Source organism: Chinchilla lanigera, unplaced genomic scaffold (genome assembly GCF_000276665.1).
Source record: "Chinchilla lanigera isolate Chin_1 unplaced genomic scaffold, ChiLan1.0 scaffold00064, whole genome shotgun sequence".
Taxonomy (NCBI): domain Eukaryota; kingdom Metazoa; phylum Chordata; class Mammalia; order Rodentia; family Chinchillidae; genus Chinchilla; species Chinchilla lanigera.
The window spans coordinates 1,110,115-1,135,318 of NW_004955465.1; the positions used below are offsets into that span (position 1 = coordinate 1,110,115).

The 25,204-nt window shown below is 43.4% G+C and overlaps 3 protein-coding genes across 3 annotated transcripts in view; 1 reads left to right on the forward strand and 2 right to left on the reverse strand.

The window, feature by feature from the left end:
• Ranbp9 (RAN binding protein 9) overlaps positions 1 to 12,710 on the forward strand; it is a gene marked incomplete at its 5' end in the record, with an annotated part of 80,176 nt that extends 67,466 nt beyond the window's left edge. The window contains 3 exon segments of the mRNA XM_005398797.2: positions 352 to 503; positions 8,033 to 8,144; positions 11,756 to 12,710. Of these exon segments, the coding sequence (XP_005398854.2) occupies positions 352 to 503; positions 8,033 to 8,144; positions 11,756 to 11,886 (395 nt within the window).
• A 630-nt stretch (positions 12,711 to 13,340) lies between these two features.
• Positions 13,341 to 17,415, reverse strand: Nol7 (nucleolar protein 7, 27kDa). The gene is made up of 8 exons (XM_005398796.2): positions 17,057 to 17,415; positions 16,914 to 16,974; positions 16,101 to 16,159; positions 14,898 to 14,929; positions 14,444 to 14,525; positions 13,808 to 13,926; positions 13,654 to 13,731; positions 13,341 to 13,480 (listed from the first exon to the last, which is right to left on the reverse strand). The coding sequence occupies exons 1-8, from the start codon at positions 17,317 to 17,319 to the stop codon at positions 13,404 to 13,406; spliced, it is 771 nt and encodes a 256-aa protein (XP_005398853.1). The 5' UTR covers positions 17,320 to 17,415; the 3' UTR covers positions 13,341 to 13,403.
• A 1,687-nt stretch (positions 17,416 to 19,102) lies between these two features.
• Positions 19,103 to 25,204, reverse strand: part of Sirt5 (sirtuin 5) — a 38,388-nt gene continuing 32,286 nt past the window's right edge. The window contains exon 9 of the mRNA XM_005398799.2: positions 19,103 to 19,582. Coding sequence (XP_005398856.1) covers positions 19,510 to 19,582 — 73 coding nt within the window. The 3' untranslated portion in view covers positions 19,103 to 19,509. The remainder of the gene's footprint in view (positions 19,583 to 25,204) is intronic.

A 25,204-nucleotide genomic window follows, 5' to 3' on the forward strand; every position in this document is an offset into this window, starting at 1 on the left:
AGGCAGTGTTGTTTTGTTTTGGCTTTTTTCCATTTTACCTTTTTAATATTGCTTACTACAGCTTTAGAGAATTTCTCATAACTTTGATGAAGTTTTCCCTGACATGCTGGGTCCATTCTAACACTGAATGCGATCACCACCTGGCTGCATGCTGGATATTAGATCCTATACTCTTGAGACCCAGAAAAAATACTGCTTTTAGCTACAGAGTTCCATATTAAATTTTTAAAATTTGCGTGTGTAGATGAAGTATTTAAGAAGTAGTTGCTAAATCCGTACACAAAATGTTGCAGAAATGTTAAGTTCATTTCTTCACTGCATAGGTAGTAAAATTGTTTGTTTTGCTTGCAGAAGTTGACTCGAGTCAGCTAAGACGCCAGTTGTGTGGAGGAAGTCAGGCTGCCATAGAAAGAATGATCCACTTTGGACGAGAGCTGCAAGCAATGAGTGAACAGCTGAGGAGAGAGTGTGGCAAGAATACGGCAAACAAAAAAATGTTGAAGGTAAGTATGTTGTGTTAGCTTCCTGTATCTGTGACAGAACACCTAAAAAAAATCAAACAGTTTACTTGAGGGCGTAGTTGCAGGGGTTTCAGCCCAACTTGGCGCGGCTGTGTCTGGATGAGGCGAAGCAGAATGTCATGGGGGGAGTATGTGTGGAAGAAACTGTGACAGCCAGGAAACAGAAAAAGGTGGCAGGGACAGATTGTGCCCTTCAGACTGTGCCTCGGGTGACCTTCCTGCTAGACCCCACTTCTCAGTCTCACCACTCCCCGGTAGCCTAGTAAGCTGTGAATTCGCCAGTGGTTAAACCATGGTTGAGTGGGAGGTGAGAGCTCTCATGATCAAGTCACTGTCCCAAGGACCACGACCACTGCTGCACTGGGGACCAAGCTTTTGGGGGGCATTTCAGAACTGAGATGCAGTTTTGTCAAACACTGAGCACTGTGCTAGAAATTCCTGCAGGGGAGCTTAGACCTGATCTGCCAGCCACAACTTCTCACCCATTTATGAGTGAAAATGTCGTGGGATTAGGCAGCTGTGATCTGTAGGAAGAGCACTGGATTTCAAAACATGCTGCAGTGTAAGTCCCAGCCCAGCTATGTATGGGTGCCGTGTGCCTTTTTTTTTTTAGTTTACTTTAATTCTAGTTTTATTTTCTCAGCTGTACAGTTGGCAGAGTTACTGTGTAATTGGGAGAAATGTCAATGTGCTGCTAGAACTATAAATTTGAGACAGTTTTTAGTAAACATTGTTCAGGGTTGTAGCAAATTGAATGTAAAGTACTTGGTTTACATTTTTATGGGGATTAATGAAAGATTAGGGCCAGGGATATAGCTCAGTGGCACAGCACCAGCCTGGCAAGTGCAAGGTCCTGAGTTTGATCCCCAGTACCAAAAAAAGAAGGAAAGAAAGAATAGGGTGTTTTTCATGGCCAGAATGGTTAAAATACATTTTAACGTCTCTTCTGGGTTGGTGTCCTTGATTGATAGTAAGAGGGATAAAATTTTAGTAGTTCAGCAAGTTAGCTACAAGGTTGTGTATTAGTTGAAGATGGATTTTTCTACTAAGTCAGGTTGCTATTAGTTGAAGGGATACAGACTCTTCCACAGCTGAATGACTCTAAATTTGAGTGTTTTATAAGCAGTACCTCAAAAACAAAGGGGAAATGCCGGTGCCCTGGAGACTGCTGCCATCCCTTCCTGACCTGAACTGAGTAACATCAGCAACACCAAGTAGCACTTAGTACAGTCAGTCAAGTAAACACCTCCCCACGTGGTAGCTGTGTACAGCACTTACGCGGCTGTAATAGATCTGCCCAGTCTAGGGTGGGTTAAAGAGCCACTTGTAATATCACTTCCAGTGAAAGGCTTTTGCACTCTTGGTGTTTCAGTAGCTGAGGAGGGAAGAGAAGTTTATTCATCATGCTTAGTATTTTATCTGCTACACAGCTCAGCAACTGCTGTTTCTGATGGTGACCCTGAGGTACCAAAAGAAGTTAAATTATGAATTTTTAATGCTAAATAAAAAGGAATTGGTGGATAATGGAAATGAAATAGTTTTTAAGCAGTCACATGACACATTCATATAGCAGGAAAATAGCTGTCCATCTTTGTCTTAAAAGAGTCACATTTTCTCTAAGGTTAGACTATATCTTAATTCCCTCTTTTTAAAAATTTCTTTAGAGTGTACATCACTTTTAATAGATAGCTCCTATGTACATCACTTTGGAGCTTTTTACAGCTTTTCCAGATACTAAGAGTTCTGATAAGAAACTTAACGCTTAGGCTTGTTATCGTTTTAGGTGCCTAAAATGTCCATTGGGAAACTTGAGTGCTACTTTGTTAGGTACTGAGGGTGTTTTATGGCAGTGGTTCTTAATTTTTGGTGTCTGAATCCTTTAAAGGTGATTAAAGATTCACAGAGTTTTTCTTTATGTGGGTTAGAATGGATTGGATGGACTGATATTTATCATATTAGAAGTTAAAACTAAAATTTAAATCCTAAAACTAAAATAATTGATTCTAAAATGCAACCATTAAATAACATTTTTATCCCCCTGCCCCCATGAGAAGTAGCATTGCTTTATGTTTTTGTAAATCTTTTTAGTGCTTGGTTTAATAGAGGATGAGCTGGATTCTCATACCTCCTTCTGCACTCAGTCTGTTGGAGTATCCCACGTCGTGTACCTGCAGACTCCGCTGTCTGGTTATGAGAATGAAAGTGAAAAGGGCAAGGTAAATGTTAGTGTTATGAAATAATTTTGACGTCACAGCCCTCTTGAGAAAGGGTCTTCTTGAACCACATGTTCAGAACTGCTGTGTTAGTAGATAACGTATTTGGGAATGTGAAATGCTTTTTAAGGGTACTTTGACGTTCTTACATTAGGTCATTTGACTTAGTTTTCCTGTTAAAACTTCATCCTAAATGAGCAGGATGAAGGAATGTGTGATTTATGTATAGTATCTTTGAAAATTTTAAGATTCCATTTATTACATCAGCTTACTGTTTAGATTCTAATTTGCATGAAGCTCAGAAAGTATTTCATGGCCACTTCTCAAAGATATTCTTTGATGATATACTGACTTATGTAAAGTTATAATTCATCTTTATCTGAAGAAGATGGGTGGGTGGCTGATTTTACATCTCTAACTTGTAAGCAACTGCCAGCTGCTTTCAGACACTTTATCTTCGGAGCTGCTTCGTTCGTTCCCCAGCATTATCTTGGGCCAGGTAGGGATGGTGTGCGTAACTGACCCACTGTGTAAGGAGCCAGAGAACAAGGCTGCAGGAGTCAATGGCTAACTGAAAACCTTTTTGCTATAGGTGAGGTTTTTGTTTTTGTTTTTGTTTTTGTTTTTTTTTTTTTGGTTTTTCTCCGGTACCAGGAACCGAACTCACGACCTTGCGCTTGCAAGGCAGGCGCTTTTGCCGCTGAGCTAAATCCCCAGCCCCTATAGGTGAGGTTTTATTCTTCACAGGGTCACATGTAGTTGTATGGGTTTTAAAAATCGTAATGTTTTGGGATTTGCATAAGCTTCAAATGTTAAGCAACATTTGCATATGTTGCTTAACCATAAGATACTGTCATCAGGCAAGCATCATAGAGTGTACTTACACAAACCTCAGTGCTGTAGCCTGCCACACATCTAGGCTACGTGGTGTGAATTTTGGCATTGCGTGTGGTACCCCAGTTGATTATTATCAGTATCATTATCACTGCTGTGGTGTACTGGCCATTTCTGTATGAGCTGTACTTTCATATGACTGGCAGCGCAGGAGGTTGTTTTTACAAGCGTCACCACAGACACATGGGTAATGGCGTGTGCAAAGATGTGACAACAGCTGTGATGTCCCTAGGCAATAAGAATTTTCAGCTACATTATAATCTCCAGGGACCACCGTTATGTTTGTGGTCTGTCACTGTACAGGGCTTTATGCAGCCCCTGACTGTACCTACATGAAGAATGGTTTGAATGTAAGATTTATGTACGTGCTTTATATTGCACGCGCGTGCGTGTGTGTGTTTGTGTGTGTGTTTGTGTGTGTGTGTGGCCTCCCCTTCCTGACCACAGCCTGTGGGTAGCCCCTGCTGTTACAAATGGGTGGGGAGCTCTTGCAGCAGCGGGCAGCCTACTGTTTCTCTTCGTTCTTACTTCTTCTATCTTCTGTTTTCCTGTTGTCTTTGTTTTTGCTTCCTATTGCTTAGTTCTCCAGTAGCTCCCACGAGGCTGCCAGAATTGGTTTGTGCAGCACCTGTTTACTGAGCTTGTGCTGTGTGCTGAGGCCTGTGGCAGGCACTCAAGTCGGGCAGGAGTGAGCAGCCACAGCCCCTGCCCCAGCCCCAGCCCCAGGGAGCTTTGTGAATCAGGCAACCAAAACAGAAATAGAACTAGTTAGATTCACCCTATTTAGAAACTGCTCCAGATTTTAAGCCAAGTGTGAGAATCTTACCTAAACGATGTCACATTTCCCTCAGAAATTTCCACAATGGCTTTTTCAGTAAAAGCATAGCCCATGTTAGCACAGTGTTTCAGGTAATTTCAGTTTGGTGCCTTAACGCTCATACATTTTACATAATTAGTAACTTTAGTGACACTATTTTGCATTATTTCTGTTATAAAGAGCAATTTTCCCAGTTTCCGTACATGACTTAAAATTGATAGCTGAGTATCTGTCGTGTTGCTGTATCAGTTCAAGCATTGCTGTGTTGTATTTTTCTATTTGCTTTTATGTCCAGTGCTTTAATAACACCTTTTTGCAAGTATCATCATATCTTTCAAACTATGCCAGTGAGGTAAGTCCTAGAAATAGAATTGAGTCAAAAGATAAGAGTCTTGTTGCGGCTCTTGCTACATATTGCTGTCTTGCTTTCCAGAACCTTACCAGCTAACCAGCAACGATGATGCTACTACTTTAATCCTACTTCAGAGCTACGACTTGTTAGTAGCTGAAAATTGCCATATTTTCCATTTCTTTGGTTATTATCAGTTAAGTGTTACAGCAGGGTTTTAAATAATGTTGATTTGCTGGTTTTCACTTTGTTTTATAAAGAAAGGTGATGTTTGAGATGTTTACTGGGAGCTGAATGATGTAATCCCCCCCCCGCCCCATTGTATAGTTTTTTTGCTTTGGGGGGTTTCAGTCCGTGTTCTACTTCCAGGCCAAGTAGGATAGCATTGCTGTGTGATTCTTGTAAAACCAACTGTTACTCCTGTCACTTCATTGTATTTAAAGCCCCACTGCCTGGATGAAAAGATTTTAAGCTTTCTGGTGTGGTTTTGGGGATATTTTAGGGTCTAACTCCTTACCCATGGTGCTGACCATGCTTTTTCTCGCCTTTCACTGGCCTCAGTTTGCATGTACTCTAAATCTATTTGTTAGGTTACTATTAAAATGCTGAATGTTCTCCTTTTATGCCTGCCTGCCCCATGCAACCGTGTGAATTCCTCAAGCAGTGGCTAGGTGCTTGTCATTATTGTCTGTACGACTGTGTCTGGCAGCTGTCTTTAGTAAAATAGAATGGCAAAATTTTTTACTTCTTACCTCTTAATATTTAGATTGGCATCTAACAAAAATGGCATCTTACTAAAAACAGTATATTACTAGGCTATGTGATCTTAATCTGTCACTGCTTGCTTCTCCAGTAAGATGGCCACAATTCCAACTTCAAAAAGTCACAAGGATTAAATGAGATGATCCATTAGTGCCTGAGACATGGCCTCACACAGTATTAGCGCACACTACATTATTTCTGTGACACTTGTGTTTTAAATACTGGAGGGTATGATGTTGAGATTTGAGACTGAAACATTCCCTCTTTATGGTGGTGTGCGAGGGTGTACGCCCTTGAGGACAGTTTCATACTTGAAGATTGATGTACTAATTATTTCCAGTTACGAGTTTTCAGTATATCTTTTTAAATTTATCTGTACTGTGAGGATGGCACCTTAGTCACTTTCCTGGTTGCTGGGATGAAATACCTAACATCCAAAACTTAAGGGAGGAGAGTAGTTGGGCTCACGTTTTAGAAGTTCCAGTCCGTGTTCAGCAGGCTGAGACAGGAACCAGGGTAGGAAGGCTGCCCACCTGGAGGCAGCCAGGAAGCAGAGAGAGAAGGGAGGAGCTGGGGAGACCACGCCAGCAGTGACCTGTCACGTCTGAGCAGTTCCCACCTCCGAAGGGCTAGCCAGATCTTCTGCCTCGATTCTAGTCACCTTCCAAACACACGAGGCCTTGGGGGCCCTTTTAGATCCAAACCGTAACCGCACCTCATCAGATGGTTATGGGGTGAATTAGGTTTTGAGCAGAGCTCATCCTTTAGAAAGTCAGAGTTAGCTTTCCAGGGTGTATCATTTCTCTTTTAGTTTTTATTAGTACATGTTGGCAGTACGTAATGATTACATTCCATGTGGGGCATCAGTACATGTACGTAACACCTCAAAGGATACATGCTTTCCACAGTACCTTTGAATTGGGGTGGGGAGAGGAAATAGAGCCAGATAGCTCTGTGGGATGCATAAAACATCCAGTTTTAGATGAGGAAGCTTTTATTATCAGCCAATATATGCAGAGTCTTTCCGGGACCCAGTCCCTATGAGTAGCTGCAGGGGGTACAAAATAGTAAATAACTTCCCAGAACAGTTATTGTTGGGGCAGAAGACTAACCGGAAGGGAAGGCTGAGCAGTCTAATCCACGGGAAGAGCCCTGTGTTGGCTTCTGGGCACGAGCAGGCTCGGACTGACTTCAGATTGCTTTGTGCGTTATTCCTGCGGCCAAGAACAGAGACCTGTTTGGATGAGAAAGGGCACAAGCACAGCTGGCCAGGAGGCCTTTTCCCCATTCCTGCTGCAGGAATATTGGATAACAGGAGTGGAATCTGACTGCTTGAGCAACTGTATCTAGGAGGCTTGTTTAGAAAATTTAGTCGTCAGCATTTTGAAGTGCTACGGGCTTGAGGTCACAAGTTTAGTTTGTCTAGCGCCTCTCCCATGTCTGCCTTCCGAATTGGGAAGTGTCCTATATTCATGCCATTTGTTTATACTTGTGTGTGTGCATGTATGCATGTGCGCACACACGTTGTTATTACTGTGGGTAGGGTGTTGACTTTTGGCATACTAAGACATTGACAAATTAGAGTGAGCTGCCGTTGCTAACCCCATTCAGTCCATAACTGATGCTGAGATAGGACCTGTGTAAAATCTCCATTATACAAATAATGCAGCTGGCACTTCGATTGTTACTTGCCAGAGGCCACAGGTCTAGTTAGGGGTGGGCTTGGACTTGAAGCTACATCTGAAACCATCTTAGCGCATGCTTCCTACGGCAAGATGAGTTGTTTGAGGAAATGTCCCTGTGGCAGCTGTCTCAGAGGGTTGGCCCAGTTCCCATACCTACTCAAAACAAAAAAGAGATATCAGGCCCTAGCCTTTCAGTGTCAAATTCCTAACGCTGGTAACAAACGATAAACGGTCTGAAGGCTTTCTTCCCCTGCCTTGATGAGTATCAGCGCACCCCTCGAAGTATTTTCCGCTGTTTTCCCATGTGTTGTAGGAGTGGGGAAGGGGTGAGATAGGTGAACAAGAATGGTTGTTCACAGGAAAAATGAACTAGGCTTTGCCACACAATTTAGTAGTTCAGAAATACAGAGCATCCCACACACAGGGTAACTGGGTATAGAGGTTGCATTAGTCTAGCTGGACACAGCGGTGTATACCTGTGATCCTGCCACTCGGGGAGGCTGAGTCAGGAGGATTGCGGGTTTGAGCCCAGCCTGGGCAAGTTGACCTTGTCTCAAAAAAATTTTTTTTTTAAAAAGGCTGGTGATGGAGCTCACTGCAGATGCCCTGGATTTGATGCCCAGTACCGCAAAAAGCAAACCACCCCCCTAAATGGAAATAATAAAATTTAAAAAACCAGAAGCCTAGTGCCCTAAAGTCATAGATTACTTTCTCTCAACTTAGAACCACTGTGAACATAGTGTAGCAGCTGAACTGTTTGAATTAAAAATCAAATTGTTTGTTTTCATCAGGATGCCTTCAGTTTACTAGCATATTCAGATCCTTGGAATAGCCCGGTTGGAAATCAGCTTGACCCAATTCAGAGAGAACCCGTCTGCTCAGCTCTCAACAGTGCAATATTAGGTGAGTAAAGCCAAAAAGCACAACTTGAATTATTCTCTGATTATTTGAGAGAAGGTATTTGTGTTAACATTTATATTTTGGTAAAATCATACAGGGAAACGTTTATGTCCATGTGCAGGATTCTGAGTGTATTGCCTAGGCGGCCTTGAACTCACAATCCTCCTGTCTCAGCCTCCCAAGAAGTCGGGTTGACAGATACGTAGCATTGTACCTGGCTGTTTTCTGTATTTTTAAATCATGAAATTGGATTTATGTAGCTCTGTAAAGCACTTGCTTGGCATTTGGAAGGCCCTGAATTCATCTCCCAGGCACACAAAAATAAAATAAACAAGATTACCTTAAAATATAGAAACCGTTCTCCTTTATCTCAAATTCCGACTACATGGCTTCTAAGGGGTGAGGGGTTGGGAAGCATCTTCTACTGTCTGCAAAGGTGTTGCGTGTGTGTAAGCATCTCTGATAGCCATGAGACACCTCCTTCAGAGTAAGATATTTTGGTGGTTCTTGTGTTAAAACTAAATAGAAGTAATTTTGGCCACTCCTGTCTAGGCTGGGAATTAGGGGGCACCGGCCTAAATGCTCCTGTCGGCTGGACCACAGCTCTGCCTCCAGTACTGGAGGGAAGGGTGTGGCCAGTGGAGGCCAGCGTGCTGTTGGAGAAGTCATCAGGGGCTGAGAGTTCAGCAGTTGCAGGAGGTGAGGTGTGGACTAGAGCCAGTGCAGGACAGATAGGACCGGACTGGGGCTGAGGGAAAGGGTTAACTTGTAACAGCCCAACTGAGAAAAGCAAAGTCTGGTTTTGCGGTAGTGCAGACCGCTTAGAGTGGGACACTACTCTGCGGCAGGTAGGTCAGCACTGGGTTTTAGAGCCACCTGGCTACTGTGGAACTTGGGGTGTTAATGACAACACAGTTCTAACACTTGGCTCACAAGAGAGCAAGCCTAGAGGGCAGCAGGGTAAACTTGGAGAAAATGAAGTAGTCAGAAAACTTTCGGGGCATTTGCTCGCCTAGTGAGGTGAAGGAGGGAAAGAGCTTGAATATGTGGAAAGTGTGAATGGCTGGAAGGGATCAGGGTACCTGGCTGGTGTTTGAGCGCTCTTTCACACCGCCTCTGGGCCTGTGGTGTTTACCGGGACAGAGATGACCTGAGCTACTCACATCCTGTTCCCACTGTGCTTAAGACAGAGGCACACAGGGCTGCCCGGAGCACCCCATCAACAGCAATCCTTGGAATCAGTTTAGCTAACCAAATTGAGCTGCACGTCCTTACCCAAAGAACAGGGCAGGGAAGAGAAAAGCAGTTTGGACAGCCCAGCTCAGCCGGAGGTGTGCAGGAAGCGAGGCTCGCTCACTCACCGCAGGGCGATTACAGAGTGTGGGTCCTCTGTACGGACCCTGCGCCCATGCCTGCATTTCTGCGTAAGCTTTACGGGACTGGTTGGTTGTGTATGTAAAGCTTTCCATTTCTGGGCAGTGCTCTTCAAAGATAATTTAAGACGAGGCAATCTTTGCATACGACTCCTCTAGTGCGCTGGATAAAATGGGACGCTAGGCCAGTTTGTCAGTCAGTGCTGTGCTATTTGGCCCTGAGGTTTGGGAGCATTTAGTCACATGTTTGAAACTATTTTAGGAAAACTAGGGCAGTGTCACAGAGTAGATTCCAAGTCTCCTGTCTAGGCTATGCTTCCAGGGACATGTAATGAGGGCCAGGACCCTCACGGCAGGACTATGAAGGAAGCAGTAAGTGTTCATATTTAGCCTTACGTTTCTTTGCTCTTAAGTTCATTAATTCATTACTTGTTAATGACTAATACATTTGGAAATAATTCCCGTGTCCTTTGTGTTACTTTTTTTGGAGACAGGGTCTCACTATGCAGTTCAGGCTGGCTTTGAGCTCACTTTGTAGCCCAGGCTGGCTTCAAACTCATGCAATCCTCTTGGACTTAGTCTCCCGGAGTGCTGGGATTACAGGCGTGGACCACCACACCCGGCACATTTTCTTAAACTCAGAATTTGTATATAATAAAATGAATTTCCTTTGGTTAATGTCTTATATTTCCTTTGGTTATACAAAATCCATTTAGCTCTACTGGTAAAAATAGAAACTACTGCCATTGTAGGGAAAACTAGTTTACTGTGTCTTTTTTAAAGTACAGCACTGTGATAGCCATGAATATACAATTACTAGGCACAAACTTGTAAAGAATTTGGAAATGGCCAGTTTTTTAGGGGGGTCCTCAAAGAAATTAGGACCATCATCCAAGACGCACACAATCTTACACAGAAGTGCTGCATGGCAGAAGCTGTATGTGTGTAATTCCTATCAACTAATGGCAAGGTTATGTCTGTGCACACTTACAAATTAGATAGGCTCTGCTCCGCATAGTATGTAATTTATAATTGTACATCAATCTTACACATTTCCTCTGTCCAAAAAGTTGAAAGATGCTCATAACCACATGCCTCTGGGAACCAGAGAAAAAGAGATAGTGAACCTCTCACTTCCTGGGACCAAGGATACTTGTTTCCTTGTGAACCTTTTATATTAGTTTTTCAGTGTTTATCATTAGTATTTTAATAATCTTAACCCACTGACCACTTTTTAAAACCATACTTTTCTCACCAATCTGTGTACCTTTACTCTTACCCCTGTTTTACTTTCCTTTGTACCTCTAAGTCTTGGGTTGCTTTCTGATTTTTTTTTGCTTCACTCCTTTGGGGAGTTTTTTCTCCTCTACCATTTTCCTGCTACCGCAGTGTGAATTGTGAACCCAGGTGGAGTTAAGCCATATGGAGCCTTCCCAGCCATGTGTCACCGTTCTTACACTGTCTTGTCACAGTGCTTAGGGAGGACTGGCTGGTGATTGTACCGAGAACCCTTATAAAGTTTGGACATGGACTTTACACAGAAATTGCCAGCTTCTCCCTTACACCACCATTAGTTGATACGTTACCCTGAGTTCCTATTTTTTTCATCCCAGCAAGGGATAAGTTGTGGCAATTATTGCCATTTCTCCTATAGCTGACAAACTTGCAGTATGTAGCACCTTAAAAACTTGCCAACTTTAAAAAATGTGTGAACCATCAGTTGAAAGTTAGCCCCTCCAGAATCATAAGGTGGCTTTGCTGTGTGGTCCCTGCCAGCCACCACCATCACTTGCTCCTGAGTAAGGCCTCACCAGTGTGGGTCAGAGGTGGTGCACATCCAGGTGAGAGAACCCATCAGTGGATACTTAATGACAGCCTGGTGCCTTCTTTTGTTAATGTCAACTGACCCTGGTCAAGTAGAGGGGAGTAGTAGACACATGTTCCTTACTCCCCATGTTCCTTACTCCCCGTTCCATCATAGATAATAGGGAAGTTTCTAAGTATCTGATGTGTTCAGTCTAATCCTGCAAGCGTTTTTCTTATAGTTGGATACCCAATGGCCATACTACCTTGTCACACAGTGTCCATGTCCCAAGCATCAGTCTGCCTTTGCTAGCAAGAGATATGAGCCATACTGGCACTGATAATTGTGTAAGAAATTTGGAATTTTCCTGATTGAGAGCTATTTTTAAAAAATACCTTGCTAATTGCTGTTTCCATTTTTTAACCCTTTTTCTTCAGAAACCCACAATCTGCCAAAGCAACCTCCACTTGCCCTAGCGATGGGACAGGCCACACAGTGTCTAGGACTGATGGCTCGATCCGGAATTGGGTCCTGTGCATTCGCCACAGTGGAAGACTACCTACATTAGCTATGCATTTCAAGAGCTCACACTATATTGTGGCGTTTAGTCAACATGGAAGTAGACCAGCTCTGCAGATTTGAAATTTAGATTTTTTTTAATTATGTACTGGGGACAGGTTTTTGTCGCTTTACATTGCTTCCTAGTTTACAGCATGATGCAAATGATTTTCTAACTTAGTGTTAGGAGAAATTATTTTCCATCCTTAACCTCTTAGTTGTCTAAGAGTTAAATATTACTGAATTTCAGACATTCAAATTGATCATCCGAAATCCTTTAAAACAATTACCTAAAAGAAACCAAAAACTCCTGCCTTCTTTGTGGGGGGAGAGGGGGAAGGAAATGGAACAAGTTGTGTTTGTGTTAGCATGTGGGTGATGTAAACTTCAAATTGCGAGATGTTCCGACCCCCACTCCCATTTAAGCATTCAATCAGTGTAACTTGCAAAATGCATAAACATCCGACAGTTTGAATTTATAGTTGATGGAAAAAATCATTTTTAATGTGTACTGTAAAACTTGAAATACTCAGGAGCTGAGTGAATATGTTTGTTGCTACTTACAATCCCGACCTGTTAGTCCCAGTAGTTTTGTTTTAACATGGTCTTTTTCAGCTTTGTTTCCTGTTTAACTACAGATGACTTCTGTTGTAGACTCACAAGTTTAACTGTTGTATTATAACAGTATTACATGTCAACAGTGTGGTTATGACCTTTATTTATATAAAAACCAAATATTTAGTAATTTACCGTGTCTTAATTTAATCTTTGTACACCTTCCATTTTTAAGTGCTTAAATGAGTACTATATTGCAATAAAAATGTAGTGATATAATTAACCAGCCATTAAAAATTTACTTCTACAGATTTTTTAAGAGTGTCAGTTGACTTTATAAATTAGGTATTTGTACAGCTGTGGCTTAAGATAAACTCAAATTAATATTGACAGTTTTAACCATCAGTCTGAGTTCTACAACCTAACACTGCCTGGCCTCCTTAGATTGGGTTAAACCTGATACTGTGCATGACACAGAAAAACAATTCACTTCCTTATTTTTGGTACAATCAGGCAGATCCTCAAACACTAAAATTGGAAGAGCTTGTTCATCAAACTCATCCTTCGGTGTATGGTAAAGGACATTAGTTGACTGCTGTACACTGAGGCTTGAGTCTTCTCTAATGAGAAACACTTATCTACACTTAGACTTTGCACTCCTCCGTAACCATTCTCTCACCCCAGGGTACGTTGTACTTGGACAGCCACACGCACCAGGAGGAGTTCTCCCTACTGATGTGGGTGGCCTCTGGTTCAGTTAAATGGGTGAAAAGGAAAACATCTTCCATAGCGCCTTCCTTCAGGACCCTTCAAGACCACAGAGCACAGCTGCACTGCAGAAAGATGAAGTGGAGCCCAGTACTTCCCCAGACGGATGACTTAAGAAATGATGAGCCATTTAGAGATTAATCCTCTAAACTAAATAATTTTAAATTCTTTACAAACAAAGTACATTTTTCATTTAGCTTTAATTTACTTCTTAGAAGTTTTCATCCTTCTGACCATCCATCGCCTTTTAAACCGCTTGGCATTTTGTTTTCTCTGGACTCCTAGAAGAGAAAGTTTAATGGAGTAAGAATACTAAATATTAGTTAAAACTCAAACCACAAAACTAAAATTTTTTTTCAAGATTCTCGTTTATATGAGTAGATATAGTAGAACAGGTCTAATTATAATTAGGAACTAAAATTCTCAAAGCCAAGAGAATTAAGCTTAATCTTACCCCAAGCATTATTCAAAAACTGGGCTGCAGCCTTTTTCACTGGTGACCTCTTGTTGTCAAGAGACAGGAACTTATTTACTAAAAGAGAATTAGCTGTTAATTGTTTGTTTTCTTTGCAGTAAAGGAAATGAGAAAAATAGTCCATTAAAATTACCAGTAGTTCTGTTGGTTCCTGGACCATACAAAGAATCATGTATGAAGGCTTTAGCTGCTTGCTGCCTGGAATCCTTCAGATCTTGGTCTTTCAGCCTTAGAGCAACATAGCTTTTCTGGCTGGTGATTAATACAAAAAGTCAAAATAAGTGAGGGTGAAGTTGATACATGCTTAAGTTTCGTTTGCAACTTTCTTCTCTGGTGGTGGCTGCCAACAGTACCCAGGGCCTCGGGCATGCTAAGCAAGTGCTTCATCACAGAGTTGCAATCCCCTGCCTAGGTTTTTGAGTTTTTGCAGTGCTGAGGATTGAACCCAGGCCCTGAATGTGCTGGCCAAGGGCGCCGCCACTGAGCTACACCCCAGCCTTTAAATACATGCTTTCAAATATTTTCATCTGTTGTCTCTAAACAGTGCAAAAAAGTGGAATTCTAATTTTGTTTATGCACAGATAATTAATACAAGTTACAAGTCTATTTTACAAGTAGATTATCATCTATATTCTTATACACTAAGTAAACGTATAATTAATCAAAATTCCTTTTTTTTCTACAGAGAAATCTGGAATACATTTTCTGGAATACATTTTCTGCAATACTTTAAGGGAGGTGGCAGTGGGGCAGGGAAGGGGGTCATTACCTGACAGACTGTACTTTTTGTACTTTAACTTTCTTGGAGTCACTTCCTTTTTCACATTCTTCACTTTTCTTTTGTAAATTCACTAAAAAATGAGTTGGATTTTCTAATTAACACTTACATAAAATAAATCAGAAACATTTACTGGAATTCACTTTAAATATCCACTCCTGCCAGTGTGGATGCAAGTTCTATTTGTAAGAAACATTAGGGACGGGGGCTGGGGATTTAGCTCAGCGGCAAAAGCGCCTGCCTGGCAAGCGCAAGGTCGTGAGTTCGGTTCCTGGTACCGGAGAAAAAAACCAAAAAAAAAAAGAAACATTAGGGACGGGCTCAAGCTAGCCTTACCCCGGGTAGGTTCATGTGCTCAAAGAAGGGCCAATTAACATTTAAGTGAAAATATCTGCAAGTCACTTGACACTTAATGAGAAATTACTTAAATGAGAACAGTTCTTACCTTCTTTCAACTTCCCTGGTGATTTCTTTATGCTAAGGCAAAAATAAAAAGAACATGAACGGGAATGGCAGACAGCAAAGATTACTCAAATTGTTACACGATTCATGTAGTTTACAAATAATTTGACCCCTTTCATTACGGCCACCCTCAATTTTCACTCAGGCTCTTTCATCAGTTCCAGAAAGCAAATCACTGCCACCAACTCCCAATCAACAAATACTCTAGGATCAGAAAATCCTGTGTCGGGGCTGGGGATTTAGCTCAGCGGCAAAGCGTCTGCCTGGCAAGAGCAAGGTCGTGAGTTCGGTTCCTGGTACCGGAGAAAAACAAAAACAAAAAAAATACTGTGTCTTAGAATTTAAAGACTTAAGAATGAGTTACAGAACATAGTATTCAGACTGTGAAGTAAATGTCAGGCCTGTCTCATTATACTGGGGGAAGCACGAAAGGGACAAGGTGAGAAGAATCAGTCCCAAGAGACAAATTTCAGTTGATAAAGCTGCACACAGGAAAGGCTCAAAGGCGGAAGTGATGGCAGGGGATGTGGGAAGCAAAATGTGACCCCTGAACTTGGTTTTGAAAGATGAAAAGGAATTTATCAAACATCCGCTGTACATTTAATGTATTCAGGATCTGAATAATTCTGGAAAATTTTTTTCACTGAAAATTTGAGACCCACTGGCCTAGATAAAAGGGAGCTAAACTTCTGAAGTGAAAGCAGTAAAGGGGTCAGTAGGAAAAAAACCCCAATATTTGTAAGACCAAATTCAGTAGAATTTGACTGACTCCCAACATTCAGTCTGTAACAAAGCTGCTAAATGAAATGGGAAACAGGAGGTCAGGTTTGGGGGCAGGTAAGGCAACTGGAAAAGTTGGGTTTTAGAAGCCTGTGGATAAACGGCATTGCACTAAATGGTAATTTTTAAAACACTTGTTTACTGCACTCTAACCTCTAAGTACTGCAAGTGCTCAAAATATTTCACAGAACACACTGGGATCAGGAACTCAAGCTACAATGACCGACAGGAATCAACAAAAGAAATGACAGAAGAAGTGGACCATTCCCTTCCATCTTTCAAACACTACTGTGTAGCTCTTTAATTTAGGCTGTGTGTTTCTTTCCATTATATGGGTTCAAACAAATGTACCAGTAATTCAATAATGGCTACATGTAAGCAAGTAATAGAAGATTCCGTTACTTACCCAGTCTGTGAAGCTGTTGTTAACTGCTCTAGAATTGTGTCTGGAAGGAGTTTTCTTTTCTTTTACAATAAAGACATATAAAAGTAAGTTGAAAAGTCATGTACAAGGTACGGCGGTGCATGCGTGTAATGCCAGCCTGTAATCCTAGTATTTGGGAGGCTGAGTCAAGAGAATCAGTGAGAATTGAAGACTATCTTAAACTACATATCGAGATCCTATCACAACAAAAACGATGTGTATAAAGATCGATCTGGAGTTACTTCTTAAATCACCACTTTTTAAGGACAGTCTATTTTGGCAAATGAATGAATCAGGCTAGACACTGGCCCGGCTGTCTCTAGGTTGGGGGGAAGATGGGGCCACAAAACTCAGAACCTCTTCCACGTTCTCTGGAAGCCTGGGTGAAAACCGGGAAGGCTGTCCAGAAGTCTGCAACTGTCAGGTCACTGTTCCGAGTCAGGGCGCTGTGGCAGGCGTGCCAAGCCCCAGACAGCAAAGCAATCATACTGTTTCTACAACGTTTAACTTTACAGATCATCTTTCTCACCTAGTTTGGGGTTAAACAACACCCTTCTGCGAAGGCAATGAAGCTAAGTGTAGTCACAGCCAGCTGAGCGTCAGAGCTGTGATTTCAAGTTCACCACTCTTCTCTCCCATTTTCAGTGGGTGGACAGTACGGAACGCGGGCATCTTTCTCAAACATGAGTGACTTTCCCCCGAAGCCAAGGTCCTCCTCGCCCACACCGCATCAAACCTGGGAATTCTAACCCGGGCCAGGCTGTTTCAGAACGGAGACGCCCCCTGCCCTCTCACCTTCTGTTCGATGAAGAGCTCCTCGCGTCGCTTCCGCTTCTCCTTCAGGAGCGTCTTGTCCCTGGAGGCGGAGAGAGAAGTCAGCGCGGGAGCACGGGCAGGTCGCGAGCGGGCCGCCCCGCCCCGGGCCGCGGGCTCCGAACCTGCGCACGGTCTCGCGCACTCGCCGCTCCTCCTCCTTCGCCTCCGCCTGGGCGCTGGCGAAAGTCAGCTCCTCCGGGGCCTCGTCATCAAACTCATCGTCCCCTTCCTCGTCTTCCTCCAGCGGCTCCGCGGCCGCGCCGCTGCTGGGCTGCCCGAGCAGTAGGCCGTGCTCCGCCTCCTCCTCCGAGGCCGGCTGGCCCTCGTCTACCATCGCCTCCGCCGACGCGGGGGTACGAGAGGCGCGCGGACGGAGCTGCACCATAGTGTACGCAGCGCGGGAACGTCTGACCTCTGACCCGGAAGTAGTTGTAAGTAGAGCGCGACGCGAACTAGTTCGGGCCACAGGATCTCATCGCCGCCTGCAGGTTTGGAGGCCCGCGGGGGTAGGCGGCGGCGCGTGCGCAGAACGCGTAGGGGCGTGGCCTGGGACGGAGGGGGCGGTGCCTTCTCACCCGCCCGGCTCACAGGGGCGCAGTCGTAGCGCTGCTTTCCCGGCCCCGAGCCCGCTGCCAGTGCCCAGGCGCCCGGGAACCGCAGCCCCGTCACCTGTCGTCGCCTCGTGAGCATCGGGTTCCGCGCGGCCCGTGCAGTTCGTCAGCGTTCGCGGGTTCGGCGCCACCCACCGCGCTCGTCCGAGGGTCCTCGGCCCCGGGCGTGCGCTGGCGGCCGCCGTCCGCGTCCGAGCCCTCCGCGCCGCCCGACTCGGGGGTCAGGCAGCTGTGTGGCCGCTGCGGGCCCTGTCCCGGCTCTGACCCCGCGACCTGGAGCCGCGGCGGCCCCGTCGCACGTGCTGAGTATCTGTGCAAAGCGTGAGTGCCTCCTACCTTTGCGTGCACCCTGTGTTAGTCCCCCAGAATACATTTTCTGTCTCCCCTCGCCCCATTATACAGTGCTAGATGACCTGCTGTTCTCTGCACACGCCAGGCTGCTTCACACTCACCATGCACTTGGAAGCGCTGTTGCATCAACTGATACAGGCACGCTCCCGTGTAGGGCTCCTATTTACACTTCAAAACCTTGCACTAAGGCTGAAACATCCCCGGTTACCGCTCTCCCCATCTCTAATTGCACTTTCCTCTGAATCTTGCACAAATTTCTAGCTCTCACACTGAGCAATAGTGTGCGGGGTGGTTATCCAGCCGTCCCGGGGGCTTCAGGGTGAGGCCCAGGGCTTGCTTATCATTTATCAATTACCCCTCTAAAAACAGCAGAACCGAATATGAACAATGACAAAACGTCACAGCTGCGCGTGGTGGCGCACGCCTGTAATCCCAGCACTCAGGAGGCGGAGGCAAGTGGATCGCTGCGAGTTTGAGGCCAGGCTGGGCTACAAAGTGAGCTCAAGGCCAACCTGACCTGCATAGTGAGACCCTGTCTCAAAAAGACAAAAAACAAAAGAACACAAGAACAGACAGAGTTATTGGTACTCCGACAAGTCTGTAACCTCTGGGTCATAGTCAGAAACTCCAACTCAGAAAGGTCCCCAGACTCCCTGGGACAGTCTGCTGCCTTCCACCACTGACACCGGGGCAGTGTTTGTAGGTGACTTGGAGAAGCCCAAGGACCCAGCCCACTGACAGTGCGTGGTGTTTCAGTATGTTCAAGAGCTGCACAGTAGGTGTTAGAAAGCTTTATCGTGACACACAGCGCTTGACCCACCCCCAGCATGTGAATCAAGCCCTCGGGGTACCTGGCCCGTGCTCCGAAGGTTATGAACCTCCCTCTCCCCCCCCCCACAATGGACGTTTGGGTTTATTAAAATGACAGAGTTTGACAGGATACCTGTTTTGATCCTTGGGCGATCCACATATTTGCACTGTTCTTTTTTCTCATCCTGGTTTTGCACCGTTTGTCCCTCCCTCCGTCCCCCTTACTTCTCCCTCCCTCCGTCCCGCCCTCTGTCCATCTGTCCGTCCGTCCCTTCCTTCCTTCCTTCCTTCCTTCCTTCCTTCCTTCCTTCCTTCCTTCCTTCCATCGAGTTCTTGTAAATTACTGCATGTTCTTTGAGGTAAGGCAGCCAAACAAAGTAAACACTGAGACAGAACGGCCCTTAAAAAGGTATCTTTTGGGGTAACATCTTTATATAATAAATTCCCTACTGTAGACAGTGATCTCATTTTCTATCAATACTGGTGCAAAAATCAGAATTGAATGCCAGGTTTTTACCCTTCTATCTTTTCCACAGAGAAAAATACATCAGGATAATTAATGTTTTAAAGACAATCTCATTACAGATTTTTCCCTCTCAATAAGCAAAGACAAATGTAAGGCACATTTCAGCACATAACAAACATACATTAATTTTATATTTGTCTGACTTCTTCTAATCTCAGTAATTTAGCAATAGTTGGATTCCAGCCAAGGAATCAGAAGGTTTAGATCTTCTGGTCTTACCATCCACAGACTGTTTCTCCTGTTTGTGGCGTGGTTCTTTCTTCCTCTCCAAGGACACTTAAATAGTTTCAGTTTCATGACGAGCAAGGGCCTCAGGAAGAGTTGTCCCACAAGGTCCCTGGAAATAAAACCTAAGTGGAAGGACCACATACAGCAGAGTTAGGAGCTGTAAGTTGGCGAAAAGAGCACACAACCGCAGTGAGTCACAGATTTCTTAGGCAATATCCAGAGCAAAATCTAGATTCTCACAAATTTGGTGTCTTGAATTTTATGCTCACTTTTGTAGTATTAACAACTCACTATAGCGCCTGCCTGGCAAGCTCAAGGTCGTGAGTTCGGTTCCTGGTACCGGAGAACAACTCACTATAGGTGACTGAGGGTGTTTAGAGAAGCAGTTGGTTGGAATTTATATGATATAAATTCTATGATATTAATTTCCTGGTATGGATGCACACCTGTAATCCCCAGCACTCGGGAGACTTAAGGCAGGAGGGTCACTGTAAGTTTGAGGCTAGTTTGAATTGCATAGTGTGACACCATCTCAAAAATAACTTTTTAATTTAATGGGTAGGGAAGGCATGACTATATTTTGTGATCAAATTGCCAAACTCATAATGGAAATGCACACACACACACACACACACACACACATTTGGACAGAAACAAATGGAAAAGATAATCTCATATTCATGAATTGGGAGAATTAATACTGTTTAAAGGTCCACAGTATAATCTGTATCAAAATTCCAATGTCATTCCTAAAATTCATATAGAACCACAAAAAACTTTGAATAGCCAAGGTGATTTTGAACAAAAAGAACAAAGCTGGATGCATTGCACTACCAGAGTTCAAAATAAACTACACATGAAAAGTAATGAAAACAGTGTGGTATAAACATTAAAAACACGCACTGGCCAGTGGAGCAGAATAGAGCCCAGAAATGAACCCACACTTCTATGGTCAACTGATCACTGACAAAGGTGCCAAGCACACAATGGAGAAAAGACAATCTCTTCAACAACAGTGTAGGGAACAGTGGGTATCCACATGTAGAAAAATAAAACTGGACCCTTATTTCACGTACAAAAGTCAACTCAAACTGGATTAGAGACTTAAACCTAGCCCTGAAACTATGAAACTACTAGAAAGAAAAGCACATAAGAAAAACCATATGACATTAGCCTGGGCAATGAGGTTTTATATTTGACTCTCCAAACACAGGCAATAAAAACAAAAACTAGACAACAAAAAATAGATGAAAATAGATAACTGAGGCACTAAAATAAATGTTCTGTATAATAAATGAAGCAACCAACAGAGTGAGTGACAATCTATAGATGGGGAGAAAATGCTTGCAAACCACTCATCTGCTGAGAGGTTGGTATCTTCACTACATAAAGAACTCAACTCTACAGAAAGAAAAGAATCAATTAACGGACAGTGGACCTGAATTCACATTTCCTAAATGAAGATGTCCAAATGGCCACCATGTATGTGACAAAACACTCAACATCACTAATCATTAGAAAATGCAAATTAGAGCCGGGGATATAGCTCAGCAGCACAGTGCCTGCCTGGCAAGCACAAGGTCCTGAGTTCGATTCCCAATACCACGAAAAAAGAAAATACAAGTTAAAATCACAGTGAAGTCATACTGTCTCCCTAGTGTGAGAAGCTGAAAGAATAAATGTGATCCAAGTTGTACAGTGGATATTGTAAAATGGGAAGAAACTTCAAAAGGAAAGAGAAACTGGTTTAGGGGAAGGGAAAAAAAGAAGGAAAAAGGAAAAAAAGATTTATATATATAAAGGTTAGTTAAGATAGTTGTACTGCTGATTTCTCTGAGTTCATTGAAGGGATAGGTTTGTGCTAATATTGTTTGGACAATTAAATGCTGGTACCTTGTATTCTAAGTAATTGATTTGAAGATAACAGTACTCAATGTGTTGACCATTGTTACCCTTCTGTCATTGTTTTGGAAATTTTTTTTGTTTTCATGTTTTTTGTTTCCTTTTCTTTAAAATAAAAAAAGTTTTAAAAAATCACAATGAAGGATCACCTCACACCTTATCAAAGTAACCATTAGAAAGACAAAAGGACAACTGTCAGTGAGGATGTGGAAAAATGCATTTCCTATCAAAATTCCAGTGTCATTTTTCACAGATATAGGAAGAACAATCCTAAAAATGTCTATAGAACCACACAATAAAAAACCTGAATAGTCAAGGTAATCGCAAGCAAAAAGAGCAAAGCTGGAGCTGTCACTTGTACACACCCTGTCCACTGTTGGGAGATACGGAAAGAGTACAGCCATTGCGGAAAATGCTATGGGGTTTCTCCGAAAACAGAACTACCGCGTGATCCAGTCCAGAAACCCCACTTCTGGGTATTTACATGTCAAAGAGATGTACACACTCCCTTGTGCTCTGCAGATCTACTCATCACAGCCAAGCTAAGGAATCAACCTATGTCTCCACCAACAGATGAATGGATAAAGAAAATGTGGCATAAATATACTATGGCAGTGGTGGCGAACCTACGGCACACGTGCTGCAGCGCGCTATTTGTATCACTGAAAGCTCTAAAAGGTTCACTGTCACTACACTATGGAATATTACTCAGCCTTTCTTTTGAGATGTGGATAAAAGCCAAGAACGGTATGCAAATTGAAGTTAGCCAGGCACAGAAAGATGAATAAGGTCTGTTCTCTCTTACAGGTAGAATAAAGCTAGAGGAGTCCAGAGAAGCAGGGAGTAGGATGGGGGTGACCAGACATGAGGAGACACTGGTTAAAGGGTGCAAAGCCTCTGTTAGACAGGAGGAAGAAGGTTTTTTCCTTTGAGAGACACTGCACAGCATGGTGAATATAGTCAATAACAATGTATTGTACATTTCAAGTTCCCTAAGAGTAAATTTTGAATGTTTTCACCATTAAAAAATAATTTTTTGAGGTCCATGTATAATAGCTAAGTTAGGTAGGAATATTACAGGCACACAAGGCTGGGCCCTTGAAAGAGTCAAGACAAAAGATAAAACACAATCCAACTGTAGTGAGAGGCCCAGCAGTTGGAGGCCAGGCCTCACGGTAACAACAAAAGGACCAGGCCTACGTACTCCCCAAGGGGTGAGATCAGGGACAACACCTGGCCTAGTAAAGTCTAGATAGACATCAGTCCCTCAGCGGGCAAATGAGCCCCCCAGATCCATCACCTCTCTGCAAAGGTCTCTGTTCTTTCCATGCCCAATGGCTACATGAACTGCTTCCCCATTGGATCACACTACCTAGGTAGCTATCCTTATAATCTTACTGGTTGATCATAGCTGTAACCCACATACCCATGTGGTTGAGCTCCATAAAATTTCCCCTAGGAAGTGGGGTCCTCAGGCAGCCTACTTTCCAGGTATCCTCTCCTGTCCCTCTCAGGCAAGAGTTTTCTATCCCTCTATAAAGTTTCCTACTCATAACCTCTGTTCTTCCTAAAATTCATTCTTCGATTTTAGGTAATACACACTCAATGTATCAGACTTCTAACAGGTTAGACGTTATAATGCTTTCCATATCATTTAGAGGTTCTGATATCACATCCCTATATCAAATGGATATGCCAATTAGCTTGATTTAATTGTATTAAGAAATCATAACACTGCCTTGTACCCCATAAAGATATACAACTCTAACGTTTCCATTTACAATTTAAAATATGCACGCACACCGACAGACATTAAAATAGCATTCACATGTACAAGGACTCAGGACAGGAGGGAAAACCACACACAGCAACTAGACTGGGAGGGTTTCAGCTGAGTAAACAGGCCCTTCAGCCTGTCCACTGGGCTGTACGACCTACAGGAAGGAAGGAGCAAAGAGAGAGGAAGAGAAGGGAAGGTGGGGGCGGGGGAGGGAAATCAATGGTTTGTTTCCTTCAAGGAAAAACATTTAGGACAGGAAAAAAAAAAAACAAAAAACTATGACTAAGAAAAAACAAAGGAGTTTTTAAAAGCATATTATTAATAAGAAAACCAGCTGAGCACAATCAAAAATGAGCAGGCATTTCCTCAGTGTAATCCATCATCCATACTATCCATTTGGATACAGTACAAGTGGTGAAAGCCTTAGCCTTCAGGCACTCTGTTCTAAAACAAAACAAAACAAAACAAAAAGCAACAACAACAAAAGAAGCTGGGCCTGGTGGCGCATGTCTGTAATTCCAGCACTTGGGAGACTGAGGCAGGAGGATCGAGTTCCAGACCAGCCTGGGCTGCAAAGTGAGCTCAAGGCCAGCCTGAACTGCATAGCGAGACCCTGTCTCAAAAAGACAAAAACAAACAAGCACTCTCTTCTCACCAGTGCGCCCCTCCATGGATGTCCCTGACTCAACAGGGTCTCCAGCCCTCTGCCCCTGCAGTCCGCTCAGTCTCAGCCCCAAGGAAGCTTGCCCACACAGCTGTTCTCTGGGAATTACAGCATGCACAGAGCCCTTCTGGGAGTCCCAGACCCCCGACTTCACATGTTCTTCTTCCTCAGAAAATGACGTTCAAGTGCCCCTTTCCATTCACAAAGAAACCCGGAACTTTCACACCTCAGATTTTACAAGGGTGCTCCCAGTGTAAAATCACTCAGGGTCAAATATTGGCCCAGACTTGAGAAAACAAGTGCTTTCTAAAGGCTGGGAACACATGCTTGGGGCAGTAAGGCAGCTTCATTCTTGCTGTCAATAAAGATAAAGTGTCAGCCAACAGCCCACTAAACATGACAAAGAATGACTGTGTGCTGTGGCACATTGCTCGGCCAAGATTTAAAACAGCAGGTCCACAGTAGACCTCAGCTCGCTTCTAAAGATTAGAGAAGATCAAAGACAACACTGCGGCTGCAGGGCCCTGGGAGCCAGGTGCCCAGGATGCTTGTGGTGAGCACGGAGGCCGTCGCTGTCTCAGCAACATACAAATCCGCGGGAGCCACAGAGCCTTGGGGTTGACTAGCTGTCAAAATACTGAGGGTGAAATCAGAAAACACCCAGGATTTACCGTAAAGCAATTATGTAAGACAACCATTCAGGATTCAGAAAAATGGCAAAATCCAAACTGGAACTAATTAACACCTTGGTGATATCAGTGCACATCTGTGGGAGGTGAATTCTATAGCTCTGTATCTAAATCAGAACCAGGACAAAGAATCTAAACAACTTAGGCAAGACCTGAAGAGCCTTGTGAGACCAGGTGAGGGGCCAGGGATATGGCTCAGCGGCACAGCGCCTGCCTAGAAATCGCAAGGTCTTGAGTTCGATTCCTGGTACCCCTCACCCCCAAAGAAATCAGGTTAAAAGTAGCAGGAAATATCCAATTTTCTTTTTTCTCATTAACCTAGAGCAAGGGTGGATAAGATTTTTCTGTGAAAAGGCACACAGTGAGTATTTTAAGCCTTCACAGACCACAGTCTCTCTGCTGCACACTCTGTCACTGCAGTACAAAAACAGCCACAGATGATCCATGGATGTGTATTTGTGACTGTGTTCCAGTAAAACTTCATTTACAAATGCAGGCAGTTGGCCATTGTGGTCCATAGTTTGCTAATCCCTGTCTTTCTTTTATTTTAAAAATAAAAGGAGGAAAACATTAACAGACAGACAACCATTTACAAAATAGCAAAAGAACAATACAAACAATACAGAGTTACAAACAAAGTGGCAGGAAATTAACAGTGCTTGTTGTATTACATATTGGTATCTTCCAAGTGGTTTCTCATGAAAACAGA

Bases quoted from the DNA above. Each gene is read 5' to 3' on its own strand.
- Nol7 (XM_005398796.2), bottom strand. From the start codon at position 17,319: ATGGTGCAGCTCCGTCCGCGCGCCTCTCGTACCCCCGCGTCGGCGGAG. The intron at 16,975-17,056 runs GTTCGGAGCCCG...CTCCGCCTCCAG, and splicing joins GTGCGCGAGACCGTGCGCAG to GGACAAGACGCTCCTGAAGG. The intron at 13,481-13,653 runs GTAAGATTAAGC...TTTCTCTTCTAG, and splicing joins GTTTTTGAATAATGCTTGGG to GAGTCCAGAGAAAACAAAAT.